We start from the raw sequence: 23,320 nt of genomic DNA on the forward strand, positions 1-23,320 counted from the left end.
CAATGCCAAAATTACAAAAAAAGGCCAGATGTCTTTTGATTTCGGAATTTTGTTCTCGGTTAATGGAGAAAGCTATTAGGGGATAACAAAAAAAAAAAAAAAAAGAAGGGTTGTGAATTTCTGATTTCCATTTTCGGACGCGTCGTAAAAATTCAACACCCCCCTCAGCAGCACCACCACCACCTATGGGTATCCTGTCAGCGTAATTCACATTTCGGTCGACATTTTTGGAATTGAATAGATGTGGAGAAAGGTAGGAGAGATGACCTAAAAGTTTTGAAAAAAAATTTTTTTTTGTCTCTTCACTTTTTTCTTTTTTTTTTTTATTATTTTTTGAGTGGGGGGTAGGTAGGGGGGAGGAATGGATGAAAGAAGAAAGAGAAAATCAAGGGAAATGTCGACTTGATCGTAAATAATTGTTTCAAGCTCGACTTCGGCGGGGGTCCTCACTCTCTTTTTCTCGCTCTCCCGTCGGTCTTCTTCTTCTTCTTCCTCCACTACTACTTTTGCTGGTGCTGTGATGTTGTTGTTCGAACTCCTCCTCGTCTTGTTCGTATATTTTTATTTCTTTTGGATATCATCTGGAAAAAAGAAGAAAAACGCGCGGGCGGCGACGGGCGGCGACGGGCTGTTGTTGTTATAGACCTCCGACGAGAATGAATGAGCCAACGCCAGGTGCTCTTCATCTTTTTCATCCGTGTGCCATCACCTTTCATTGTCCTGTCTTCCGAGAAATATCACTGGCCATCGCTCTCTGTTTTTTCTCCCCTCCGGTTCTTTCTTTCTTATTTTTATTTTTATTTTTCTTCTTTGATTTCTTATCCATTCTTTCGTATAGTACGTTCGCTTCTTCTTCTATTTGTGGCATCTCTTGTATTGCTCCAAACCGGCACCTCATTTCTCCGACTTCATCATCATCATCATCATCATCGTTGGGTCGTCGTCACCATCCTCCTCCTCCTCTTCTTCCTCCTTCTTGCCCGCTAATCGGAATAATCACGCCCGTCTATTGTGTGGCCTATGCCCGTGCCGTGCAATTACGCAACACTTTTTTCGAACAGAAAACATCAAACTCTCCCGGCCTATTTAATAATAATACAATCGAAAAATAGTTTTGCTCATCATTGCGATTGTTATTGAAATCTCTTCACTTCTCAAACGGAATTTAAAAAAAAAATAATAAAATAAAATAAGGAAAAAGGTCAGAACAACAAAAATCCCGTAAGAGAAAATAGGAAACAACAGCGGAAAAAAAAAGTTTGGCTAAAAGCCTAAATAAGTGAGAGAGAGAGAAAGAGACAGCAGGCTATAGGGCGACGCTGTATGTGTAGACGTGTGTAGGAGTTAACGATCCGTGTACACTTAAATAATTAGCCGGTATAGTGTCTGGAACAACTGGAAATTGTCGACGAGAGAAGATAAATAGCCCAAAAGAAAACATGCGTATACAACACAACCACTGCGATATATATTCTTCGTCTTCTTCTTTTTTTCCCCCCTTTTACACACACACAGACACACGTCGACTGCAAAGTGGAAGGAAGAAAGGTATATAGCATCTAGCGATCCCATGATTCGCACTGGGTGGTCGGCTCGCCGCGCATCGATCCTTAAATCATTCACGCCGCGAAGAGTTAATGGTGTTGATTGCCAGCAGATATATTGAGCCGAGCGCTTTGTACATAGTATAGAACACACAAAACACACACAGGCGCGCGGAGAGTTAACGAGACTCTCTTTTCCTTCTGAATTAGACGGGGGCTTAGAGATATAATAGACGACTATAGCTTCGTCTGCTGGAGAGATATAAAGTCAAGTTGTTGGATTCATTTCTCATTGGGGCTCTCTCTCACGCTGACTAACTCGCGTCTGTCTTCTTTCTTTCTCCCCCTCCCGTGTAATCAACTGTTGGCGCTGCTAATGAACGGCGCGCGACAGTTGCAGTGAAATCGCGCTTCCGGTCTCGACACCCCCACCTCCGTCTCTTCCCCATTATTATTACAATTTCAAGAAGAACCGAATTCAACAATGTCAATCCGCCGCTTTTCTTTTGTATAGGAAGAAGAGGCTAATGGATTGCGATTGCGGAGGACCTCCTCCTCCTTCAACATCCCAGGAGCCTAGACGACGAAGAAGAAAAAAGAAAAGACTGGAGGGAGAGCAATAAAGAAAGGAAGCGTCGTGGTGCCGACATTTCCTTTTAACCGAGGCTAGGAGAGAACACGAACGGCGCCTATATCGTCGGCTCTTGGGGTTTTTATACATGTAATTTGTCGCTGTATATCAAAGGCTTGTTTTCACCCGCGTTGGCAGCCGAGGAGCGACACGAAGAGGCCAGACGACAATGAAGCGCGCACCAAGGAGGAGTCAAAGAAGAAGAAGAATAAAAATGAGAAACCGCAATAACGCGTGAAGGAATAACAAATTTAGAGTCAAGAGAAAGATGGAATCAAACCACGCCAGGCCAGGCCACCACCACCACGACTCCTATACGCGATAGACGTATGTTACAAGAAGAAAACATACTACCGACCAGAGGAGGAACGCCTTATGGATCCTTGTAACGAACACGCCCCCCATTCAAAATTACGAATCGGAGCCCGACTGATTTATCATGTGACATTTGGTGGAGGGGGGGGGGGATGAAAAACTCGAGCGAGAAATAACACACACACGCACATTATACATAGACATACTGTGGGCGAGATATTATTCCGGCACGACGGTCATAGATAACGAATTCGAATCAATCCAACCGAAGGCGAGCGCGCGGTTTTGATTAGCGTCAGCCGGCAGGAAATTATGATTATTATTTCTCCTTTCGCTTGTTGTTGTTGTTGTTTTTTGTTGTTGTTTTTTTTTTTTTCTTCTTTCTTCTGTCTGTTCGAACATGTTTGATGTATATAATGTAGACGCACAACCGCAAACTCATCTCTCTCTCTCTCGGCTGTTTCTCTTTTTATTCTTCTTCTTCTGTTGTTTTTTTTTCGCTCACGCATCACGCGCAGTCGTTCATAAAGCACACGAAAGCCGCAAATCTCTCACGCTGCCTCGCGCGCTCATACCAAGTCGACATTTTACCGACGACGACGTCGGGGTGGCACTTTTTTTCTTCTTCTCTTTCGTGAACATCAAATTCGGCCGATTTTTGGGAGGTTTTTCTTCTTTTTTTTTCAATCATATATCTGTCGTCCTCGGAGTACAACTTTCTACTGGCGAGAGAATAAGAATCCGGCGAGCGACTTTGACGGATATTTATCGACACCCTCCTCCCACTCACCTTCTGCGTCATTTCGTGTTTTCCCTTCATAATCAACCAACAAGTTTTAGATATCTGAAGAGAGGAATAAAAATAGTATATAGGGAAATGAGAAAATGCATTTCAAGTCCGAAAAAGAAAAAGAAAGAAAAAAAAAAGGCCAAACTTGAAAATAGAATAGGTTGATTAACATTTGATCCTCACACAAGTCTTGTTACGTTTTATGGCAGCAATTTTCTTCCATTTAATAACGCTTGATGGAAGGCGTTTATTTACGGGCTCGTCGGCCTTGGTGCCCGGCGACAGCCAGCAGAGAGAGAGAGAGAAACAAGTAAAAAACGAATGAGAAAGATGGAAGTTATATAACACAAAAAGGAGCTATAGACGGCGAGAGAGAGAGAAATTCGTGCATGTTGTATATATCTAGCGCTAGCTAGCGTACAGTAGATATGTAGTATTGAATTCAATCTTCGTGGCGATAATAATTCACCTGCGCTGTACACATCCTTCGGTGTCTACAAAGTTTGGCCTTAATTTAACCAACCGCGGCCGTTCTTCTTCTCCGAAAAGGCGATGTATAGCACAGCACTCGCCTATCCCTCCTCCCCCTTTTGGCCTTTCTCTCTCTTACACACAGGACGTAGACAGCCAGAAAATGCAAAGACAGGCGCATTATCCTCTTCTCTGCTTCTATAATTAACCGGCATTCATCATTTGGAGTTGTTCGGGAGAGAAAAAATAAAAATAAAAAGCTATCATAGACGCACGGCACACGGCAGAAAAACCCCCCTCCTCACGGATGGCGGCCTGCCCCCTCCCGAAAAATTTGTGTACAGGCCCCTTCGTCCGCTCTTCTTTCTTTAAAAAAACACATTTCAAACTGGCGCCTTTTTTTTTCTTACCTTTTATTAGTTAAAAAAGAGAACACACATCCCGACTTCATTTCGGCCGAGAGAAAAAGAAAAATCCCGAACCCGACACATCCCTCCTCGCTGGCCGCCCCCCTTTTAATTCTTTCTCCTTCGCCCAACTGTTCCACACACACAGCCTCACATTAGATATACGACTGTTGAGCTAGCTAGCTAGCTGCCAGAGGCCTTTTCTTAATCATCATCATCACCTGGTCCGTCCGCTCTCTGCTGTGTGTAGACACACACATATATACTACCCGGCCCTTGTATTTATACATATTACCTTTCGGTTTTCCACAATCATCTTGAGCACGGCGCTGCTGCCTCTCCGCTGCGGCCCAGGATCGCTAATCAGACCAATGGAGAGACAGCGGTCGTCACGCTGTGAATTATTGTACGGATCCACCTCTCTCTGTAGATGTTATGTTCTGTTCTGTTCTGCGCTGTAGGGAGACTTTGTCTAGCGTACAATTTCCAACCGCTAATCAGGTTTTCTTCCTTTTTATTTGTCTTCATCTCTCGCTGCTGGCCTGGCCCGCGTTCGGCTTCTCAATGTGTTAAAGGGGGGACTACCGTAAAAGGCGAAAAGGAATCAAAAAGAAGTTTGTTTTTTTTTTCTTTCAAAACAGCGCCACGTCATCACGCGACTAGACGCAATCGACCACGAGAAATAACGACGAGCTGTTGGGACGGTCGGGAAGAAAAACGACAAAGACAAAGCAACTGGACGGTGTTGGAATATAATAACGCCACCACCTCCCTTATTCATTTTTGGAATGAGCCCACCGCTTTATCAGTTGTGCGGATGTGTTCTATCTAATGATGCGCTCAATTGTCCATCAAACCAACTTGACAAATCTTTTGCGCCGTAAATGTGGATTGATTTCTTTCTCTTTTTTGTCGTTTGTTGTTGTTGCGGTCGAGCTGGAAATCACCGAATGCTGACAGTTTATTCGCACCTTTTCTTCGGCTCGAACCGCACCGCACAGCCATCAACCGGTCAGTCGCTTCTCCTTTTTGTTTAGTTTGGGCTGCTTCTTTGCTGCTGCTGCTGTTGTTTCGCTTCTGTTGATGATGAGCTGCTGCTTCTGCTCCCGCTGTTGCCCGAAAAGTAAAAAAAAAAGCTTCTCCTCCAAAGAGTCGTAAATAAATCAAGGAGCATTCAAAGTACGGCCTGCGCGCTTCATTTATAACTGTTTTTTTCTCTTGTTCTTTTTATGTTCTTTTTCTTTCTTCCCTCCTTGTTTTTTTTCTTTTTTTATTATTATTCTCCGATGTATTTATATATTATTTATTGTTTTCCTCTTTTATTTTCTAGGAGGATTTCTTATTTCTTTTTCTTTTTTTTTTCCTATATGCATATAGATATGCCCGTGATGGTACGTATGTATATAGTATACGCTATTTGCTATTTGAAAAGAAATAATCATCCAAGTCAAGAAATTGCGGTTGGACGAATAAATACCGGGGCTTTTAGCCTCTGGGATGATTGTCGGGACAGGCCAAAAAAAGAGTCTTCCATCCTCTCTCTCTCTCTATCTCTCTCCTTATTCTCGCCCGAATTTGCATTTCGACGTATTTCATCTATAAATATCTATACGTACACACACACACACAAGACACACACACGTCTTTTTACGACTGCCGGATAGAAACGCGGAGGCTCCTCATTGAACTCGCCACAGAAAACTTCTTCTCAAAACAAATTTCTCTTTCCTTGTGTCTATCGGCTGGAAATATCTGGCGCGATGACGCCCGACCAAAATTTCACTTGATGTATTTTGATGGAAAGACGAAATGAAGGGAGACTGCTGGCCAGAAATAAAGAAGAAAAAAAAAAAGAGAATTAGGGATATCCAATAATAAAATAGGAAAAAAGAGATAGAGCTAAGAATTGGTTGGGGCATATATAAATGCCATACAGGCAGCAGCCGAGCATTGACTATTAGAAATAAAGGCAGCTAGGAGCCAGCAGGAGCGGGTGTGAATGGTGGTGGTGGTATATACACCAGTGGTGTTGGTGGGGTTCGCTATCAGAACGATAAACGCCCGATAAATCGACGGAATAGCAGCTGATGCTTTCGGGGATCATTGGGCATCGCACGGGGCCACATGACATCTACCGGCTCCCATCCATAAGTCATTGGATTTTTAATCAACTTGGTCGGGCCGGAGTTGGAGCTGGAGAGTGAGAGAGGGGAGAAAAACAAAAATATCATCATAATAAAGAATATTCGGGAGAAGAAACTGAAGGGGGGAAAGATGAAGAAATGGGGGATGAAGAAGAAGGAAGAAAGGAGAGTTCACCACTGGAGAGAGAAAACTGTTGTGTGTGTTTCTCAATCTCATTCTGTGTGGTGTATATACGACTCAGCCTCTCCGCCGTTGGTTCGTTAGCCAAACGACGACCAAATGAGCAGGGCCAAACTCAATTAACACCTTCCGTGTCAGACCGCTATGACTGTGTCTGTGTCTGCGTGAGCCGCCCTATCTAATATGAGATTCGTCCCAACAGTTCGATGGGTCTGTCTCAGAGTGTCTAATGGACGTGCATCTCGCACAGAGAGAGTGTAGTACATGCTGGCGGCGGCGGCGGTGGCGGCGGCGGCGGAGAGCTTTCCATCTCCAAACTTTATAGAGCTGATTCTCAAATGCTCGATGCAGCATATTCTCTACACTTCTTTTCTGTCTCGTCCAATTAAGAACAACATCTCCAACAATATGCGCTATCGTCTCTAAATCTTCTTCATCGCCATCTTCTACAAATGTTTTTTGTTTTGTTTTTTAATTCATCAAATTCTTTTTTTGTTTTTTGTTAGCTTTTTTTTCTTCTCTGATGCCATTTGGTTTGTTTTTTTACAACCCGAACGACGATGGATACAGGGCAGGGTTTATATTTTGAGTCGAATTATTTTCGTTTTTTTTTTTCGTTTTTATTTCCCGACGTTTAATCGAGACAGGAGGAAAAGAATGGCAGGAGGAAAGTTGGAACATTTTTGTGTTGGGATGAGAGCGATATTGGGCGCAGGTGTTTTGCCTATTTTTGTTTTATTGGTCGATAGTTTAGTGGGGCGCGGTCAATTCATCAACGTGCCTCAAGGTGCGGGAAACATTCTCCCCCCCCCCTCTCCTTCCACCTCCATCAATATTATGAAAACGCAACGGCTATAAAAATGGAGGCAGAGATGATGTGACGTGCACGTTCGCTGCTGCTGCTGCCGCTGTTGCCAGCGGTCGATGTTGGCCGTCTCACCATTATACAGCCCGCCGAGAAAACGGGAAAAAAAGAGAAAGAAGAAGAGGAGAGAAACAGTCGTAAAGCAGTCTTCCAACGGCTCGTCCGACCAGGCCCATCACATTCATAATAATGTGGCACACACAGCATTTATATATATAGAAAAAAGGAAATGAAGGGAAAGAAAAAGAAGTAGAAAAAGATAAGAGCGCCAACCAGCCAAAGACTCGTGCATGTGTCTGTGTGCGTGTAGTGTGTTGGGAGAAGAGTATAGTAGGGGGATCTTTTCGGGGCTGTGTGGGTCGAGAAGGGGGGGGGGGGACTGACTCAAAGAGCTGATGTTCCCATTATGTTTTGAGTTATTGCTGGATTGCCCGATACGAAAATTTGTTCGATACCAACACCCACCGCCACCGCGAAGTCTGCGGTCGGATGAGTAACATTCTCCACCCGACTGCTGCACGGTTTTGGCCTAGGGCTCGTCGCATTCGATCGTTTCATCGCCATCAATCCATATATACATTTGGGTTCTCCTGTTCTCTCTCTTTTTTTTTTGCGATACAAAAAAACCCAAAAAATAGAATATGCGCGCTTGTATTAACGACTCTTTTTCTCTTTTTCTCACTGTTTTATTTGATTTCTCGTGATACTTGTGGTTAGAAAATTATTTACATTTCAATGATCGCGGGAAATTTTTACATTCACTCCCGTCAATTTAGGTTTCGAAAACGGTCGGGTCGCGCGCCGGCTTTTTCTTGAAAATCGACTACCCAACGCCATCTGTCAGTCGGAAAGAAACTACTTGACTGCCACCTGACGGATATAATATCAATTTCTTCAAAATGGTTAGCACATTTTCGTCTTTTCTTCCAATTTTAAAACGTCAACTAATTTCCATTTTCTTCATTCATTATCGGTTTCATTTCATTAAAAGATTTCCTACAAGTGCTAATGTTTTCTTGTAAAATCGTGTCATGCGATCCGGATTACTTATCCATCCAGATTAAGCACTGTAAGCCTTTAGTGATTGGAAGAGGGCCCTTGACAAGGATTAAAGATCCAAGACTTTCTCGAAATCACGGTACTATTGCAATACAAAACAAGTTCAAAACAAGATGCATTTCATTCAATTTTCTATTCACAGTCGAGCTGGTAGCAGACTGTGAAAAGGGGTTGCTGAGTGTTAAGCTGATTGGAGCCAATGCTTGCAAAGCTGGAACCACAATAATAAAAGCTAAAGATGAATCTGTCCAGCTTAAACATGGAGAAATTATAGAGTTACTTGAAAAGCAATTCCCATTCCGTGTGGAATTTAGTCCAGATCCAAATCAAGTCCCGTCATCAGTAACAAGCTCATCAAGTTCTGAAGAAATAATGGTGGGGAAGCAGACAACTCTTAACAATTTTATAACAACAAAGAGGAAATCAACATCTGCTGAAGATGTCCAAGACCCCAGTTTCTTTGCAAAAAAGCAGAAAACGGAAGATACATGGGAGGAGATTGACAATGGGAAACTGATCATATTCACAAGTGATGGAGTGCAGCACAAATCAAAAGTATTCCAATTTATTTTAAGTCTTTCGAACTGCTTAATTATTTCTATGTATTAATTAAGATTGCAGCCTTTGACTTGGATGGAACCATCATCACAACCCAGTCTGGGAAAGTATTTCCAACAAATTGCCAAGACTGGAAGCTGAATTTCAGTCAAGTTCCTGGAAAACTTAAACAATTAATAGAAGATGGATTTAAAATTGTTTTCATCACTAATCAAGCCGGATTAAGCAACGGAAAGCTCAAACCGTTAGATTTTCGAAAGAAACTCTGTGATATCCGTTCAAAGTTGGGAGTTCCAATCCAAGTTTTTATCTCATCCGGTTCGGGAAAATACAGGAAACCTTCTACCGGAATGTGGATATACCTTACAGATAAAGTAAAAACATATTTACTATCAGAGGTATCTTACTATTTGGATCTGTAATATTTTCTGTTATTTGTAGGCAAACGGTTCCGTCCCAATTGAGCTGGAATCGTCTTTTTATTGCGGTGATGCAGCTGGGCGCGAGGCCAAATGGGCGCCAGGGAAGAAAAAGGATCATTCGTCTGTCGACCGTCTTTTAGCCATCAACGTCGGTTTGAAATTTTACACGCCCGAAGAATTTTTCTTGGGACACCGATCGGTTCCGCATAAACAACCAGATTTTGAACCTCGTAATGTGGACGCATCGGTTCCTCTTTTGGAACCTTCGGACGCTCCCCTGTTCCAGAAAAAGCAAGAAGTAAGGTATTCAATATAGAGTCAATAATGAAACCGATTCCCGTTAAAAAGCATAATTTTTAAGAAATAGCCTTTAATTTAGGGAGAGGCAAAGTTAATTACAAATCTTAACATAAACCTTGCCATTAACTGGCTTGAATCTCAAAGTATGAGAATTTCGTCAATATTTACTGTTTGACATTAGGGACTTAAAATGATTTCGCCGATTATTTAAAAGTTCTAGCTAAGAAATTGATTAATCTTGTGTGTCATCTTGACGTACGTGCTACACGTGTATATTTGTAAGTTTTCTTTGGCAGCGATTTGGGACGCGCAATTGATTTTTCCATTTACTATTTTTGCGTTACCTCTTAAGTATTCGATGAATGTGTTCTCGGGAACCGCACCGGGAGGTTCTAGTTCTTCATATTATTATTATTGGTTTACTATTTTTTTTTTATTATTTTTTTTTTCTCTTAAGGAAGCGTCCGACAATGAAATAACGTAAAATAGCAATTCAATTCTATTGAATCTGAAATTGGTAAAGAGATGCAACGAAAGTAAATCATGTTTGGTTACAAGAGTAACTGATTCTTTTAGTCCCGTTTTTTCCACGTTATCTTCACATGTTAGCAAAAAAGTTATTCGCAGTTGGACTGATTCTAATTTTTCGTTAGGTCATTCTACTGGTTGGGTTTCCGGGATCTGGCAAAAGTCATTTCGCAGAACAACACGCGCTTCAGTCAAGTTATGATGTTATCAACCGTGACTCCTTAGGCACTTGGCAGAAATGTGCAGCAGCCGTAGAAAAATGTCTCGACGCCGGTAAGAGTGTATTGATCGATAATACCAACCCGGATAAGGAATCACGTTCCCGTTTCGTTCGACTGGCTTCAACTAGAGGGCTACCTTGCCGTTGTTTTGTGATGAACACCACCATGACGCATGCCTTACATAACAACAAGGTAATTGACAAATTTTGAATCAATCTTCGTCTTTCTCAGCCTTTCATTGATAACGTTAGTGTGTATGTACACAAAAACAGATCCTTATAGATAGCTTTATTGACTTTGCCTGTTCAAATTGCGACGTAAAATGCAAAGTCTTGATAAATCTAAAAATGATCAGGAACTGTTTGCCATCTAAAACCTTGACTTAGTTAAATTTATCAATGAAAATCCTCTTATGTGACATTCGACACGCCCGATATTCAAAGAATTTTTTATCGCAGTTTCGAGAACTAACTGATTCGAAGCACGTCCCTGTTTCTCGAATGATCTTCAACGTACACAAGTAATTCACACAAAAAAATCTAAATATTCCAAACTGAGATAGCTATATTGTTTGCTTTTACTCTGTTCAAGATCAAAGTACCAGGAACCAAGTTTAGACGAAGGATTCAGTCAAATTGTCCGTGTCAACTTTCAACCCAAGTTCCGTTCTGCCGAAGATGAGCGCCTTTACAAAATGTATCTTCTTGAAGATTAAGGATGTTTCCAGTAAATGGATTTTCATTAATGTCGGTATTACTATATATATTTTTTCATTTCTCTGGAATTGTAGTATCCTATAGTGCATGCCTAATCAATTCATGCAAAAAATGACTCAGCGTTTTGCTGCTCACATTTCAGAGCAAAGAACTTGTATAGTATAGGCCATTGAGAACGCAAGTACGGTGTCAAATTGATTTTTTTTTTTATATAACGCGAACATGACGCACCCACGCACAGTATTTCTGACTGCATGCAGATTTTTTCTGTCACTCAAAGTCAAAGAATGTGCTCACGTGAACACCGCATGTTTAAATTGTTTTCAAGGTCAGTCGAAAACTGCTCGGAATTTATAAATTCAAAGGGATAAAATTGTTCAAGTGTCCTAAAAAGATTGTCCTTCCAACGCGGATATGTCCGTCGATTCAATATTTTTACATTTTACTGATACCACATGACTCGACGCTTTTATTCTGGTCGTGCTAATATTTTCGTTGTGCTAATATTACCGAATGTTTTTCAATATTTTTACATTTTGCTGACACCACATGACTCGACGCTTTTATTCTGGTCGCCATTGCCATATAACATGCCCTAATCGTATGACGTACTTTGGAGGCGGGTAATGTTTAGACGAGCCCTAACGATCGAGCCCAGGACAACGAGGGCTAGAAGGCCGGCGCCACTACAACCAGCCAATCACGCATCAGTCCGCGTCACCTGTCCTCCAGCCTGTCGCAACGTTTCCCATTGGGTTATTTTTTATTTACAACAAAATTTGGCCCTGCATCCACTTGATTGTGAGGCTAAGTTGGTCCCTAACGAGGAACGTTGTTTACTAAAAATATCGCCTAGTCCTTCATTTTTCAATACTGTGAACCCCAGTCAACACAAGCTCGTAACTTATCCAAGATTGCAATATTTATTTCCTGAAACGGCGCCAGGACATCGGCCGCCACGACAGCAGAGCGGATGCGCCAGGCTCAGACGCATTTAGGTTGAACTGTACTCAGCAGATGTCTCTAGCCAGAAAGCGGTAAAGGCAGACGCTATTTACGGCGCATGACAGTTCATTCTTCCCCGTTTTTTTGAGGTGCCACGAGCTCTCAGAATTAACTAAAGATCCCTTTTAAGGGAGTTTTGGCAGGCTATCGGATCCATGAAAGAATGTAGGCGGCAGAGTCGCCAAGGGCAATACAGCACACGAGCTACAACCACAGTCTACGTTACTACATTCGGTCGTAAACGTATACACTTCATACTCTTTTTTCTTTTTTGAAAAGAAAGACTTATCTTGGTAAGGGAGGAGCCTGACGGTCCCGCCTTCACGATCCCCCTGTCTCCACATGTTCTCCCCTCTCGTACGAGTCTCCACCGGCTTCTAACACAGACACACTTGCCCGGTTTTGGTGTGTTGCTGTTGCACTGTTTCCACTTTAAAACTGTAAAGACATTCGAAAGTTTCAACCAGTGATCCTTCTCTACTCGTGAAAGCAATACATCACTATCAAAATACTCGTGGATAAACCTCGAAAACAAAGGTAAGATAAGACTTTGGTTTACCCTTCCATTTCCTTTCTTCTAAGATGTGTATTTGCGATAGCATTATGTCTGTGGAAGACTTACGCAATGAAATGTATCGATTTTGCTCGACGACTGATGTTGATTCGATCTGCCACAGTTTGCGGGAAAAATTATTTTAAACTAAATGCAGTCACGTTTACTTAAATGGGAGTCGTCAGGTTACTCTTTCAACCTTCTCTTGATTCTAGAATATTCATTTCACACGGGCAATTATTTGTACATGGTAGAATGGGTTAATTTTCGAATCAGCTTCCGAAAATTGTTCTTTAAGCAAATATTACAATGTCATGTTTTTATTTTTTCTAATTTATTTTTTAAGTTTCCAGTTATTATTGTATTTTCATTTGATCTTAAGGAAAAACCTCTTTTAATTTATTGGGCGAATATCTGAGTTGAATTTCAAGTTAGTTAGTCTTCGATTTCCATGCATTTCAAGGAGAAAATTCAAAACTTTTATTTCAACATTCCCATAATTGTATCCATATGTGACATTGTGTCTAAAAACCTTTTCCGTATTGCAACCACCCTTTTACCGAGAGGTATCTGCGGGTAATTCCCTCCCTCGAGCGAAAGCTTCACTTGAAGGTCTTGTGTTAATCAAAGTGATGACCATCATATTTTCTGCACAGTTGCGGTGCGAATTAAGCCTTGGCTTTGCTCGACTAATGACGCTAATTCTTATCCTCCCATAATTGCTATCGATGGTTTATTAGAAAACACAATGCATTCTAACGATTTGTTCACCTAGCAACAGGACCATGCGCACCAAATCCATTCGCTGCCCATTAACGGGTTCAAGACGAGCGCGCCAAGCAGTTGCGGATACTCGATCTGTCGATATCGAAACGTCAGTCAAGACCATAACCAAAGACGTTGTCGTCATCGGTAATTTATTTCCAAACGTTTGCTAATGTTCTAGCACAATGTGAATTCGTTGAATAAAAGCTGAGATAACCCTTTTCTAGGTAACGGACCTTCAGCTATTACTCTGTCTTATCTCTTGTCCGGCCATTGGCCCTATTATAAGGGCATGGACGAGATGGGGCATCCACCAGACTTTCTTCACTACAGATTGGAATCGAAACCCAACTGCCCGTTGGTTCTTCAAGATCTGAAAGAATTATCAGAAGTAAGAGATGAAGATTATTATTATTATTATTTTGTTTTTGGTTATGTAGTTCTCTGGTAACATTTCTATTTGGAACGCTAGGGACTGGAAGGGCGGTCGAGCAATCCGGTTGCTCTTTTATACGACATTCTGAATCACCCAGATGCAGACACAGGTCAAGATCTACCATCACTTCTTGCATGGAAGAACCATCCCGAGCATGCTCTCGATCACGTGGTTCTTGGCAGAGGTCCCCCGGGGGGATCGTGGCAGGTGCGTTTATCAATTTATCTCACTCCTTCCCTTTCTTAGATTGTAAAATAGCTTAGCAACACGTACGTTTAGATTTGAACCTTCAATTTTTTTCTCAATCTGAAAAATATTTCATCCATCTTGGACTTTAATGGTGCGTAGTTACCGTACGCCGATACGTCAATAATAAAAATTATTATTATGTAATGGGCCTTGTTTGTTGAACTCATATGAGCGTTGCTGTTTCGACTGTTCGATGCAATACTGTTTCGACCTTAGCCTTGATTCTGGTACAAGGACAAACCCTATAATTACTGTAGAAACTCCTTTCTCTCGATTTCCTCTGGACTGTAGAAAAGAGAAACTATGGTGTTGCCACAGGCATTATTGCATCAAGGCCGATCTTTTTTAAAAAAACGTGTAGGGCCGTTTTTCATTGTATTTTTCCCCTATTTTTTTGTATAGGCAATGGAGGGAGACGTTTTGACCATCAGCAGAGGAACGTGGATGGAACTGGCTAACTTGAGCTTTCGAGAATGGGAAGAAAGTGTTTGCGATCGGCAACTTGGGAGTCGTCAGAAACGAGCCTCGGTTAAGAACGTGGCTCGATATTATCACGATTACGTTGATATCAAAGGATTGCGCCCCTACTTCCGTGACTCAGCGGAAGTCACTTCGGTTCGTCGTGTCGATCAATTTAAAAACGCCTCAAACGAGAACAATGATTGTGGACTTTGGCAAGTGACGGGACACATCCGGAAAGCTGAAGGACTGGAAGATTTTCAATATTTGACTCCAAACGTGGTATGTTCTGTTATAATCAACTTTATAAGTACGAGAGTGAAAATATTTGGCTGTTGAATTGTCATTTTCACTATTAGTTTTAGGAATGTTGATAATGATTTTCTATTTGAAATAAAAGGTCTTAGCCATTGGTGGTTCTGATTGCCCTAATCGTATGAACGTGGCCGGTGAAAATCTGCCCTTTGTCGTCAAATCCTTACAAGCGATGGAACAACTTATTTCCAGTCAGCAATTGAACAGTCGGAGTGAACCGGTTCTCATTGTTGGGGCTGGCTTGTCTGCAGCGGATGCTATAATTGCCGCACACTTTCATGGAATTCCCATCATTCACGCGTTTCGACGCAAGGCTACCGATCCTAGCCTTATCTTTGGCCAGCTTCCTTCCAACATGTACCCTGAGTACCACAAGGTAATTTTCCTCAATTTCTGATTGAGTTGACATCATTTCATTTTTGATTTGTTTAATTATCAGGTCTATCAGATGATGAAAGACAACGGAATGACTTACTCAGGATACACACCGATGGAGCAGAGCCAAGTGGTGCGTATTCAAAATGATGGAAAAGTCTGTCTGCAAGGACCAGAGTGCTCCACTCGAATCAAAGTTTCTTACGTCGTGGTATTAATAGGCTCTCGACCTAGTTTAAGTTTCCTTGAAAATAAAGGACGTGATTTAACGGTCGACGTGACCAAACCTATCTCATGTCGTAATAACCCGCTTGATGTCGATCTATTCACGCTTGAATCCACCAAGCAACCTGGATTGTACGCTATGGGGCCCTTGGTCTCAGATAATTTTGTCCGTTTCGCCCAAGGAGGCGCCTTAGCTATCACGAGAGATATTCATTTGAAATCCTGTCCATTGGAGAGTAAAGAAGAAGTGTCAAATCCGCCCATCCTTCATGTCCCTCAAGAATCCGTCAACTACCTTGATTGCCCAGCGTGACGTTGATCGTCATTTAATTGTTTTACCGGGGGTATTAAAAGCGTTCCTAATATTGAACTTTCGCGAATCAAAGGCGCTTTTAGTCCCCTCAGTTGTATCAGCGGTTATTGATACAATCTATTGTAAATATCACGAAACACGGTTTTCATCTTAGAGAAATAAGTCCGAATCACCACCCTATTACACCTCCACTTCAACGAGTGCTCTACTAGTCTTCGTTGTGCCTTCTCCTCGCTCTAAACTTCGTTTTCTACTACTCTCATTTTTTAAGAAGCTTTCGTTGAGAAATTTGAATATCTATTGTTGATTTTCTTTATGAATTTACTGCTGATAAGTAGAGCTTATGTCTTAAATGGCATCGTTACGGTGCTATACGTTACGCGTGTCCTTACTGAAAACATTTCCAAAAGGAATTTGATTTTTTCCAGGACTATAGCTTTAGGGGTGCGAAACAAGAGCGGTTTTAACGTTCTGTAATTTGTTTTTGCATGTCAAGACTAAGGACGACCAATGTGTTTTTGGCCCTAGTTGGTGACGAGAGGGGTAGCTAATATTGCGACTGTAATTGAAAATGTACACTTCATATTAAAGTTACAACACCTTAGAGTATAATAAATTCAAGTGTTTTGAACTTGTAAAACATATACTATGCAGCATTTAAACACGTACATTTCCAGGAGTTCAATACACACATGGAAAACATGAACAGAAATTAGATTTTCTCTTTACTCAAGATTTAACAGCAATTAAAATAATGATTAGAAGGATGATGGTGGAAACCAAACCGACAATGCATACCATCTTCCGATTTTTCTTTTGATAATTATCAGCTTTTTGCAGATGAACCAAACCGTCGTGAACTTTAGCTTGTGTATGCTCAATATTGTAGTCTATTCTATCCAAAACGGTACCTTGATCGGCGACCATGTGAGAGATTTCCTGCAGATTTAAGAAAATGAACAATAATGAATTACACCATAATGAAATAATGATGCAATGCTTTAAAGAAATTACTTTAAATATCGAATTCAGTTCGTATATCGAACGGACCACATTTTGAATTTCCTTCTCGCGCTGTTCAACGAAAGACGAATTTTCTTCCTGCAACATCAATTGCTGCTGGCTCATCACTCGCGGAGTTTCGGTTTGGCTGCTAGTATTGGTCCAGTCATCATAATTCCAATCCTTGGAGGAAGTTCCACCAAAAAATTGTTGAGAACGTTCCTCGCGTGATTTAATTTCTATTGGGCAGTTGGGAAATAAATATATACATGAATTTACATTTTTGTTATGAATTGGTTAATTGATTTTTAAACTATTATCTAGGTGCAACAAAATACAAATCAGAGATTTGAAACTACATTCTTGTGTGATAAAGAAATGAAGATGACTGATGAGTAATGATTATTTATCACTGATAATAAGTAATATTGACATGATAAATGTGCTTGTTTTGTCACGTCATTACAATAAAAGTGCTGTGACTGGCTTTGACTGTGACTGGAAATGTGCTATACTTTGTAAAAGAAATAAATTAATAAGAACTGAACTGTTCAGATATGCATTCTGGTCACTCCTGAAGGTGTTTGATAGATTTTGTAATGATGTTACCAAAGATGTGACCACATTTTTGGCAAGATTTGCTTCTGCCTGCCCCAGACTAGGACTAGTACTATTGTACTGAATCCTTTTTATGCAATTGTGGCAGGTGGTAAACATCTTCAGAATAAACAAACTAGGATTGAAGTTTAAAAAAAATTAATTAATTCTAATCTGTAATACTTTGGTTATGTCTTGAGTAAAGGCATCAATCTGCTGCTCTTCATTCATCGCGTCATCAAATGTTGGCTTAAGAAGATGTTTGTTTTGAAGAGAGCTCAACTCTTTTAGTCGAGTTTGAATTTTTGTCAAGGTGTACTGAGCCTCTTCTAAGCTGTCTGTCCATTCTGGAGGAATCCTTACATGAGTGGCATGACTCTTGCCGTGAACATCTACTTCATGACGGACCAAGGAATCCGTGTCTGATATGCTCTAAAAGCAAACCATTACCAATTACCAGTAATTTCAAAAGTCAAAATGAGTCACTCACTTGTTCAGAGTAAAAATTTCGACTTTGAATAGCATTGTTACGCATCAGAATGAAAATTTCAGTGATACTTCGTGTTGCCATTTTCTATGTGAACTTTCAGTCGATATTGGGGTTGAATCATCGATATTAAGGTATACGTGATATAAATTTTCACAAGCAAAATCTAAATCGTACAGATCACAATTGAAAATATTGATTTAGATAGTAGATATTGCACTGAAACTTTATTTTTTAAATGCCAGATTTTGATTTTGACAACTTTAAATCGATGGACTCGATCCTCGTACAGCTGATTTTGACATTTCGTGGCACATTTAGTATGAATAAAAGTTTTGGTGTCATCAGCAGCCACTAGATGGAAATAAAAGAGCGCGTTTTTTTTTTGGTTAGATCTATTGCCACGATATGTCGTGGCGCGACGGTCAAAACTCGAGAAAGAAATTTGTCGATTGCCACGAAATCATTTTTTTTAAATTCGACATTCACGCATGTTAGGTTAGGTTAGGCTAGGCTAGGCTAGGTTAGGTTAGGTTTATAGGTTAGGTTAGGTTAGGTTCTTTATGTAAAGTTTTTTACAATCATACTTTAGCAGTGGTAGCCGAATGGTTAGCTATCGAAACCACTATGCTTTAGCGTGGCGTTCGATTCTCCGTCGGGAGGGAAATTTTTTATTTGGAGATTACAACAAAGGTTGAGTTTCACGGTATAATTGACAAGAAAAATGATGCGGGAAATATGCACATGTAGTTATACCCTAGTTAGTAGCTTTCCTAAACATCTTCTGACGTGGAACTTATTACGAAAACACATTTCGTGGCAATAGACAAAATTCGTGTTATTGCCACGATATGAGAGATCAGAGAGGAAGTATAGGCGTATCGTGGCAATGATGGGCAGATGATTAAGCTACAGAAAAGCGAATAGCAAAACAGTCCGACTTTGCGCTATTCTCAAAAGCCTTAGAGAAGCCAAATTAAAAAATGTCGATGAGAAAGAATTGCGGTCTTTCTTGGTTCACCAAGAACAGATCAGCAAAATACTGACGAAGAAACAAGAAGTTAGTAGTCGGCTCATAAAAAATTGAAGAACTGATGAGTAAAATCAGGTAATTAATTAGTCTTTGTGTTTGTTTGACTGTTGATGTAAATCACTCTTTCCCTTATTGCAGGGGTTTGGAGCTGTGGGATGCCTCTAATAGGGCAAAAATAGAGCATCTACATTATGAAATTACCGAAAAAAGAGGGAAATGCTCACTTGGAGAATTACAAAACCACTAATATAAAGCGTGGAGACTACTATGGAATTTGTACGTCGTGGTCGAACTCGGACAAACGACGCTGGGGATGCCTTCTGCTTTACAAATTATTCCACATTTTTATCCACGAAAGAGAGACAAATCCAGTCCAGAAGCTAGGGCTAAAGACAGCGTAGATACGGCTCAGAATCCCCGGTCAAAAACTTAAGATGAATTAGAACAAACGGAAACGCTACTCAAATATCAGCTTCGTAAGCGGAATCAAAGCAGATTGGGACGACGAAATGGTCAAATGTGTAAAAAACGTTTTCACGGAATGGTTCAACATTTGAAATTAAAATGCCACCATTACATTTTTTACAGATGGCAAGGAGGAGCGGAACATTGTTCTCTAATCATCTTACTTTTTAATGTAAACTTGTTGAAGTCATCACTGCTTTTGAAAAAGAAATAAACTGAAATTGAAAAATCATTTGTTTTATTATTTTGTTTATTGCAAAATTTACAATACATTTTATAATGTCATAAGAAGCCGAATTTAAAAATGTCGAGGAGAAAGAATCGCGGTCTTTTTTGGTTCACCAAGAACAGATCAGCAAAATACTGACGAAGAAACAAGAACAGGAGTTAGTAGTCGGCTCATGAAAAATTGAAGAACTGATGAGTAAAATCAGGTAATTAATTAGTCTTTGTGTTTGTTTGACTGTTGATGTAAATCACTCTTTCCCTTATTGCAGGGGTTTGGAGCTGTGGGATGCCTCTAATAGGGCAAAAATAGAGCATCTACATTATGAAATTACCGAAAAAAGAGGGAAATGCTCACTTGGAGAATTACAAAACCACTAATATAAAGCGTGGAGACTACTATGGAATTTGTACGTCGTGGTCGAACTCGGACAAACGACGCTGGGGATGCCTTCTGCTTTACAAATTATTCCACATTTTTATCCACGAAAGAGAGACAAATCCAGTCCAGAAGCTAGGGCTAAAGACAGCGTAGATACGGCTCAGAATCCCCGGTCAAAAACTTAAGATGAATTAGAACAAACGGAAACGCTACTCAAATATCAGCTTCGTAAGCGGAATCAAAGCAGATTGGGACGACGAAATGGTCAAATGTGTAAAAAACGTTTTCACGGAATGGTTCAACATTTGAAATTAAAATGCCACCATTACATTTTTTACAGATGGCAAGGAGGAGCGGAACATTGTTCTCTAATCATCTTACTTTTTAATGTAAACTTGTTGAAGTCATCACTGCTTTTGAAAAAGAAATAAACTGAAATTGAAAAATCATTTGTTTTATTATTTTGTTTATTGCAAAATTTACAATACATTTTATAATGTCATAAGAAGCCGAATTTAAAAATGTCGAGGAGAAAGAATCGCGGTCTTTTTTGGTTCACCAAGAACAGATCAGCAAAATACTGACGAAGAAACAAGAACAGGAGTTAGTAGTCGGCTCATGAAAAATTGAAGAACTGATGAGTAAAATCAGGTAATTAATTAGTCTTTGTGTTTGTTTGACTGTTGATGTAAATCACTCTTTCCCTTATTGCAGGGGTTTGGAGCTGTGGGATGCCTCTAATAGGGCAAAAATAGAGCATCTACATTATGAAATTACCGAAAAAAGAGGGAAATGCTCACTTGGAGAATTACAAAACCACTAATATAAAGCGTGGAGACTACTATGGAATTTGTACGTCGTGGTCGAACTCGGACAAACGACGCTGGGGATGCCTTCTGCTTTACAAATTATTCCACATTTTTCTCCACGAAGGAGAGAGACAAATCCAGTCCAGAAGCTAGGGCTAAAGACAGCGTAGATACGGCTCAGAATCCCCGGTCAAAAACTTAAGATGAATTAGAACAAACGGAAACGCTACTCAAATATCAGCTTCGTAAGCGGAATCAAAGCAGATTGGGACGACGAAATGGTCAAATGTGCAAAAAACGTTTTCACGGAATGGTTCAACATTTGAAATTAAAATGCCACCATTACATTTTTTACAGATGGCAAGGAGGAGCGGAACATTGTTCTCTAATCATCTTACTTTTTAATGTAAACTTGTTGAAGTCATCACTGCTTTTGAAAAAGAAATAAACTGAAATTGAAAAATCATTTGTTTTATTATTTTGTTATTGCAAAATTTACAATACATTTTATAATGTCATATAAGAAGCCGAATTTAAAAATGTCGAGGAGAAAGAATCGCGGTCTTTTTTGGTTCACCAAGAACAGATCAGCAAAATACTGACGAAGAAACAAGAACAGGAGTTAGTAGTCGGCTCATGAAAAATTGAAGAACTGATGAGTAAAATCAGGTAATTAATTAGTCTTTGTGTTTGTTTGACTGTTGATGTAAATCACTCTTTCCTTTATTGCAGGGGTTTGGAGCTGTGGGATGCCTCTAATAGGGCAAAAATAGAGCATCTACATTATAAAATTACCGAAAAAAGAGGGAAATGCTCACTTGGAGAATTACAAAACCACTAATATAAAGCGTGGAGCCTACTATGGAATTTGTACTTCAAACGACAAACGACGCTGGGGATGCCTTCTGCTTTACAAATCATTCCACATTTTTCTCCACAAAGGAGAGAGACAAATCCGTCCAGTTGATTAATAGCAGCCTCTACGCAGTTCTGTAGTGCAATGTGGCTATCTCAGTACAATTTTGTTCACGCTCGCGCAGCTGCAATATTGTCACGGGGACTTTGCGGATGAGTGCTGAAGAACCGAGTAAAGGGAACACGTAGATACTTTAGAAGAACTGGATGTATTCGAACAATCTAAGCAGATGCATAAGCCAGACTGAACCCCGAGTCTCATTAACGCTCATTAACGCCCAATCAGCTTCTAGTAGCTGAAGGCCATTTTGAATTAGGTGGAAATTTGAGTGTTGGACAGTACATCCCCGAAATTAAAACTTATGATGGAATCTACACATATTTTATAGCTTCATGTTATATTTGTTATGGTAATAGTAGCATTGTTATGAGCCTAATTGAAAGCAACGATTGTAGCATGATTGTATAGTTGTAGGCAGCATGCATGAGTTAATTAACTTGCCGTGTTTGTATGGAGGACCGAGCTTTTAGACAAGAGAATAAAGGATATATGAAGACAGTTTTGATTCGATACACAATTTATTCTATACATCATCTTTTAAAATTTCATGAAAGTTTCAATTAATACTATTAATTTAATAGTAATATATAAACCAAAGTATGAATAAGTGTTTGATGTAAGTTGCAAGCCCAGTCAATTATATCATGTGAGACATAAATTCTGGAGCCTGTGCCTGTCCACCTGATTTCACAAACACTTAAAAGAATGAGCAATTAGAATAAGATATAAAGAAATATGAATAGATTATCTGTTTAGTTGTTTCAGCCTTTTGTTCTGTTGCAATAATCTGTAGTAGTGCTGCTGGTAAAGGATATCTATGAGTTCTGACTCGAACATTGTCTGAATTCAAAGATCGAATCTCCAATGACTGGTCTTTCACGTAGGAGATTGAACAACAGACATTCCAACTTTAGTTCTGCAGCCTGAGGGAAGGGATCTGGTTACAGAAGTGTTGTCACAAATAAATTTGATCATTAAATTACCAACACAGATGAGAGTGATGACGAGACTAGATGAGGTTCTTCTGTTCAACGTCTTATTCAAGTAGGTTGTAAAGGTGAATTCCATATGGATTTGGTACAGAAGTCTCTAACACAATATTTCTGTTTCCAGCCTCTTCAATGAATCTTGTCAGGCTTTAGTTTACTGCAGGAAGGTTGAATTGTTTTGATATCAAAACAATCCCTTCTTTCTGGGTCACTGGGTGTGCTGACGAAATTAACTTTCTCAGTTTTTCCTAGACAAAGTAATAGTTGTAGGAATAGAAATTAAACAAGATTAAGATAAGAAATTTAAATTCTTTCCTCGACAATAGTTAATAACTTAAAAGCTCTGTGAGAATCAAATCGTTGGCTACAAATAAGCTGTCAAATTTTTAACAACAAAACTGTTTCACTCCTTTTGCCGCCGCAGTCGCATTGGATGCCGCCGTGGGGCTGTGGCAAAAGTCGGACCGTACTGGCGAATGCCGTAGATTACTTTGTTGTAGCGTGCTGG

At 40.2% G+C, this 23,320-nt stretch overlaps 3 protein-coding genes across 5 annotated transcripts; 2 read left to right on the forward strand and 1 right to left on the reverse strand.

Annotated features, from left to right (window-relative positions):
• The first annotated feature begins 8,237 nt into the window (after positions 1 to 8,237).
• On the forward strand, positions 8,238 to 11,181 carry LOC124341019 (uncharacterized protein F21D5.5-like). Of its 2 annotated transcripts, XR_006918193.1 has the most exons (8): positions 8,238 to 8,486; positions 8,550 to 8,962; positions 9,022 to 9,339; positions 9,407 to 9,685; positions 10,341 to 10,488; positions 10,565 to 10,628; positions 10,895 to 10,956; positions 11,028 to 11,181. XR_006918193.1 is itself a non-coding variant. In XM_046793901.1 (7 exons), exons 1-7 carry the CDS (start codon positions 8,357 to 8,359, stop codon positions 11,149 to 11,151), a joined length of 1,614 nt encoding a protein of 537 aa, XP_046649857.1. In that variant the 5' UTR covers positions 8,239 to 8,356; the 3' UTR covers positions 11,152 to 11,181. The 2 variants fall into 2 exon arrangements, 1 of the variants encoding a protein (XP_046649857.1); XM_046793901.1 differs by having other exon boundaries at positions 8,239 to 8,486; positions 10,341 to 10,628.
• A 489-nt stretch (positions 11,182 to 11,670) lies between these two features.
• On the forward strand, positions 11,671 to 16,553 carry LOC124341027 (oxidative stress-induced growth inhibitor 1-like). 2 transcript variants are annotated; one of them, XM_046793913.1, is made up of 7 exons: positions 11,671 to 12,694; positions 13,486 to 13,622; positions 13,703 to 13,866; positions 13,948 to 14,118; positions 14,563 to 14,901; positions 15,020 to 15,310; positions 15,374 to 16,553. In XM_046793913.1, exons 2-7 carry the CDS (start codon positions 13,496 to 13,498, stop codon positions 15,845 to 15,847), a joined length of 1,566 nt encoding a protein of 521 aa, XP_046649869.1. In that variant the 5' UTR covers positions 11,671 to 12,694; positions 13,486 to 13,495; the 3' UTR covers positions 15,848 to 16,553. The 2 variants fall into 2 exon arrangements, with proteins under 2 accessions (XP_046649869.1, XP_046649870.1); XM_046793914.1 differs by having other exon boundaries at positions 13,492 to 13,622.
• On the reverse strand, positions 16,499 to 18,266 carry LOC124341226 (syntaxin-16-like). Its single transcript, XM_046794235.1, has 5 exons — positions 17,937 to 18,266; positions 17,630 to 17,878; positions 17,398 to 17,566; positions 16,862 to 17,088; positions 16,499 to 16,786 (listed from the first exon to the last, which is right to left on the reverse strand). Exons 1-5 carry the CDS (start codon positions 18,015 to 18,017, stop codon positions 16,577 to 16,579), a joined length of 936 nt encoding a protein of 311 aa, XP_046650191.1. The 5' UTR covers positions 18,018 to 18,266; the 3' UTR covers positions 16,499 to 16,576.
• Positions 18,267 to 23,320: the final 5,054 nt, after the last annotated feature.

Source organism: Daphnia pulicaria, chromosome 5 (genome assembly GCF_021234035.1).
Source record: "Daphnia pulicaria isolate SC F1-1A chromosome 5, SC_F0-13Bv2, whole genome shotgun sequence".
Classification (NCBI taxonomy): domain Eukaryota; kingdom Metazoa; phylum Arthropoda; class Branchiopoda; order Diplostraca; family Daphniidae; genus Daphnia; species Daphnia pulicaria.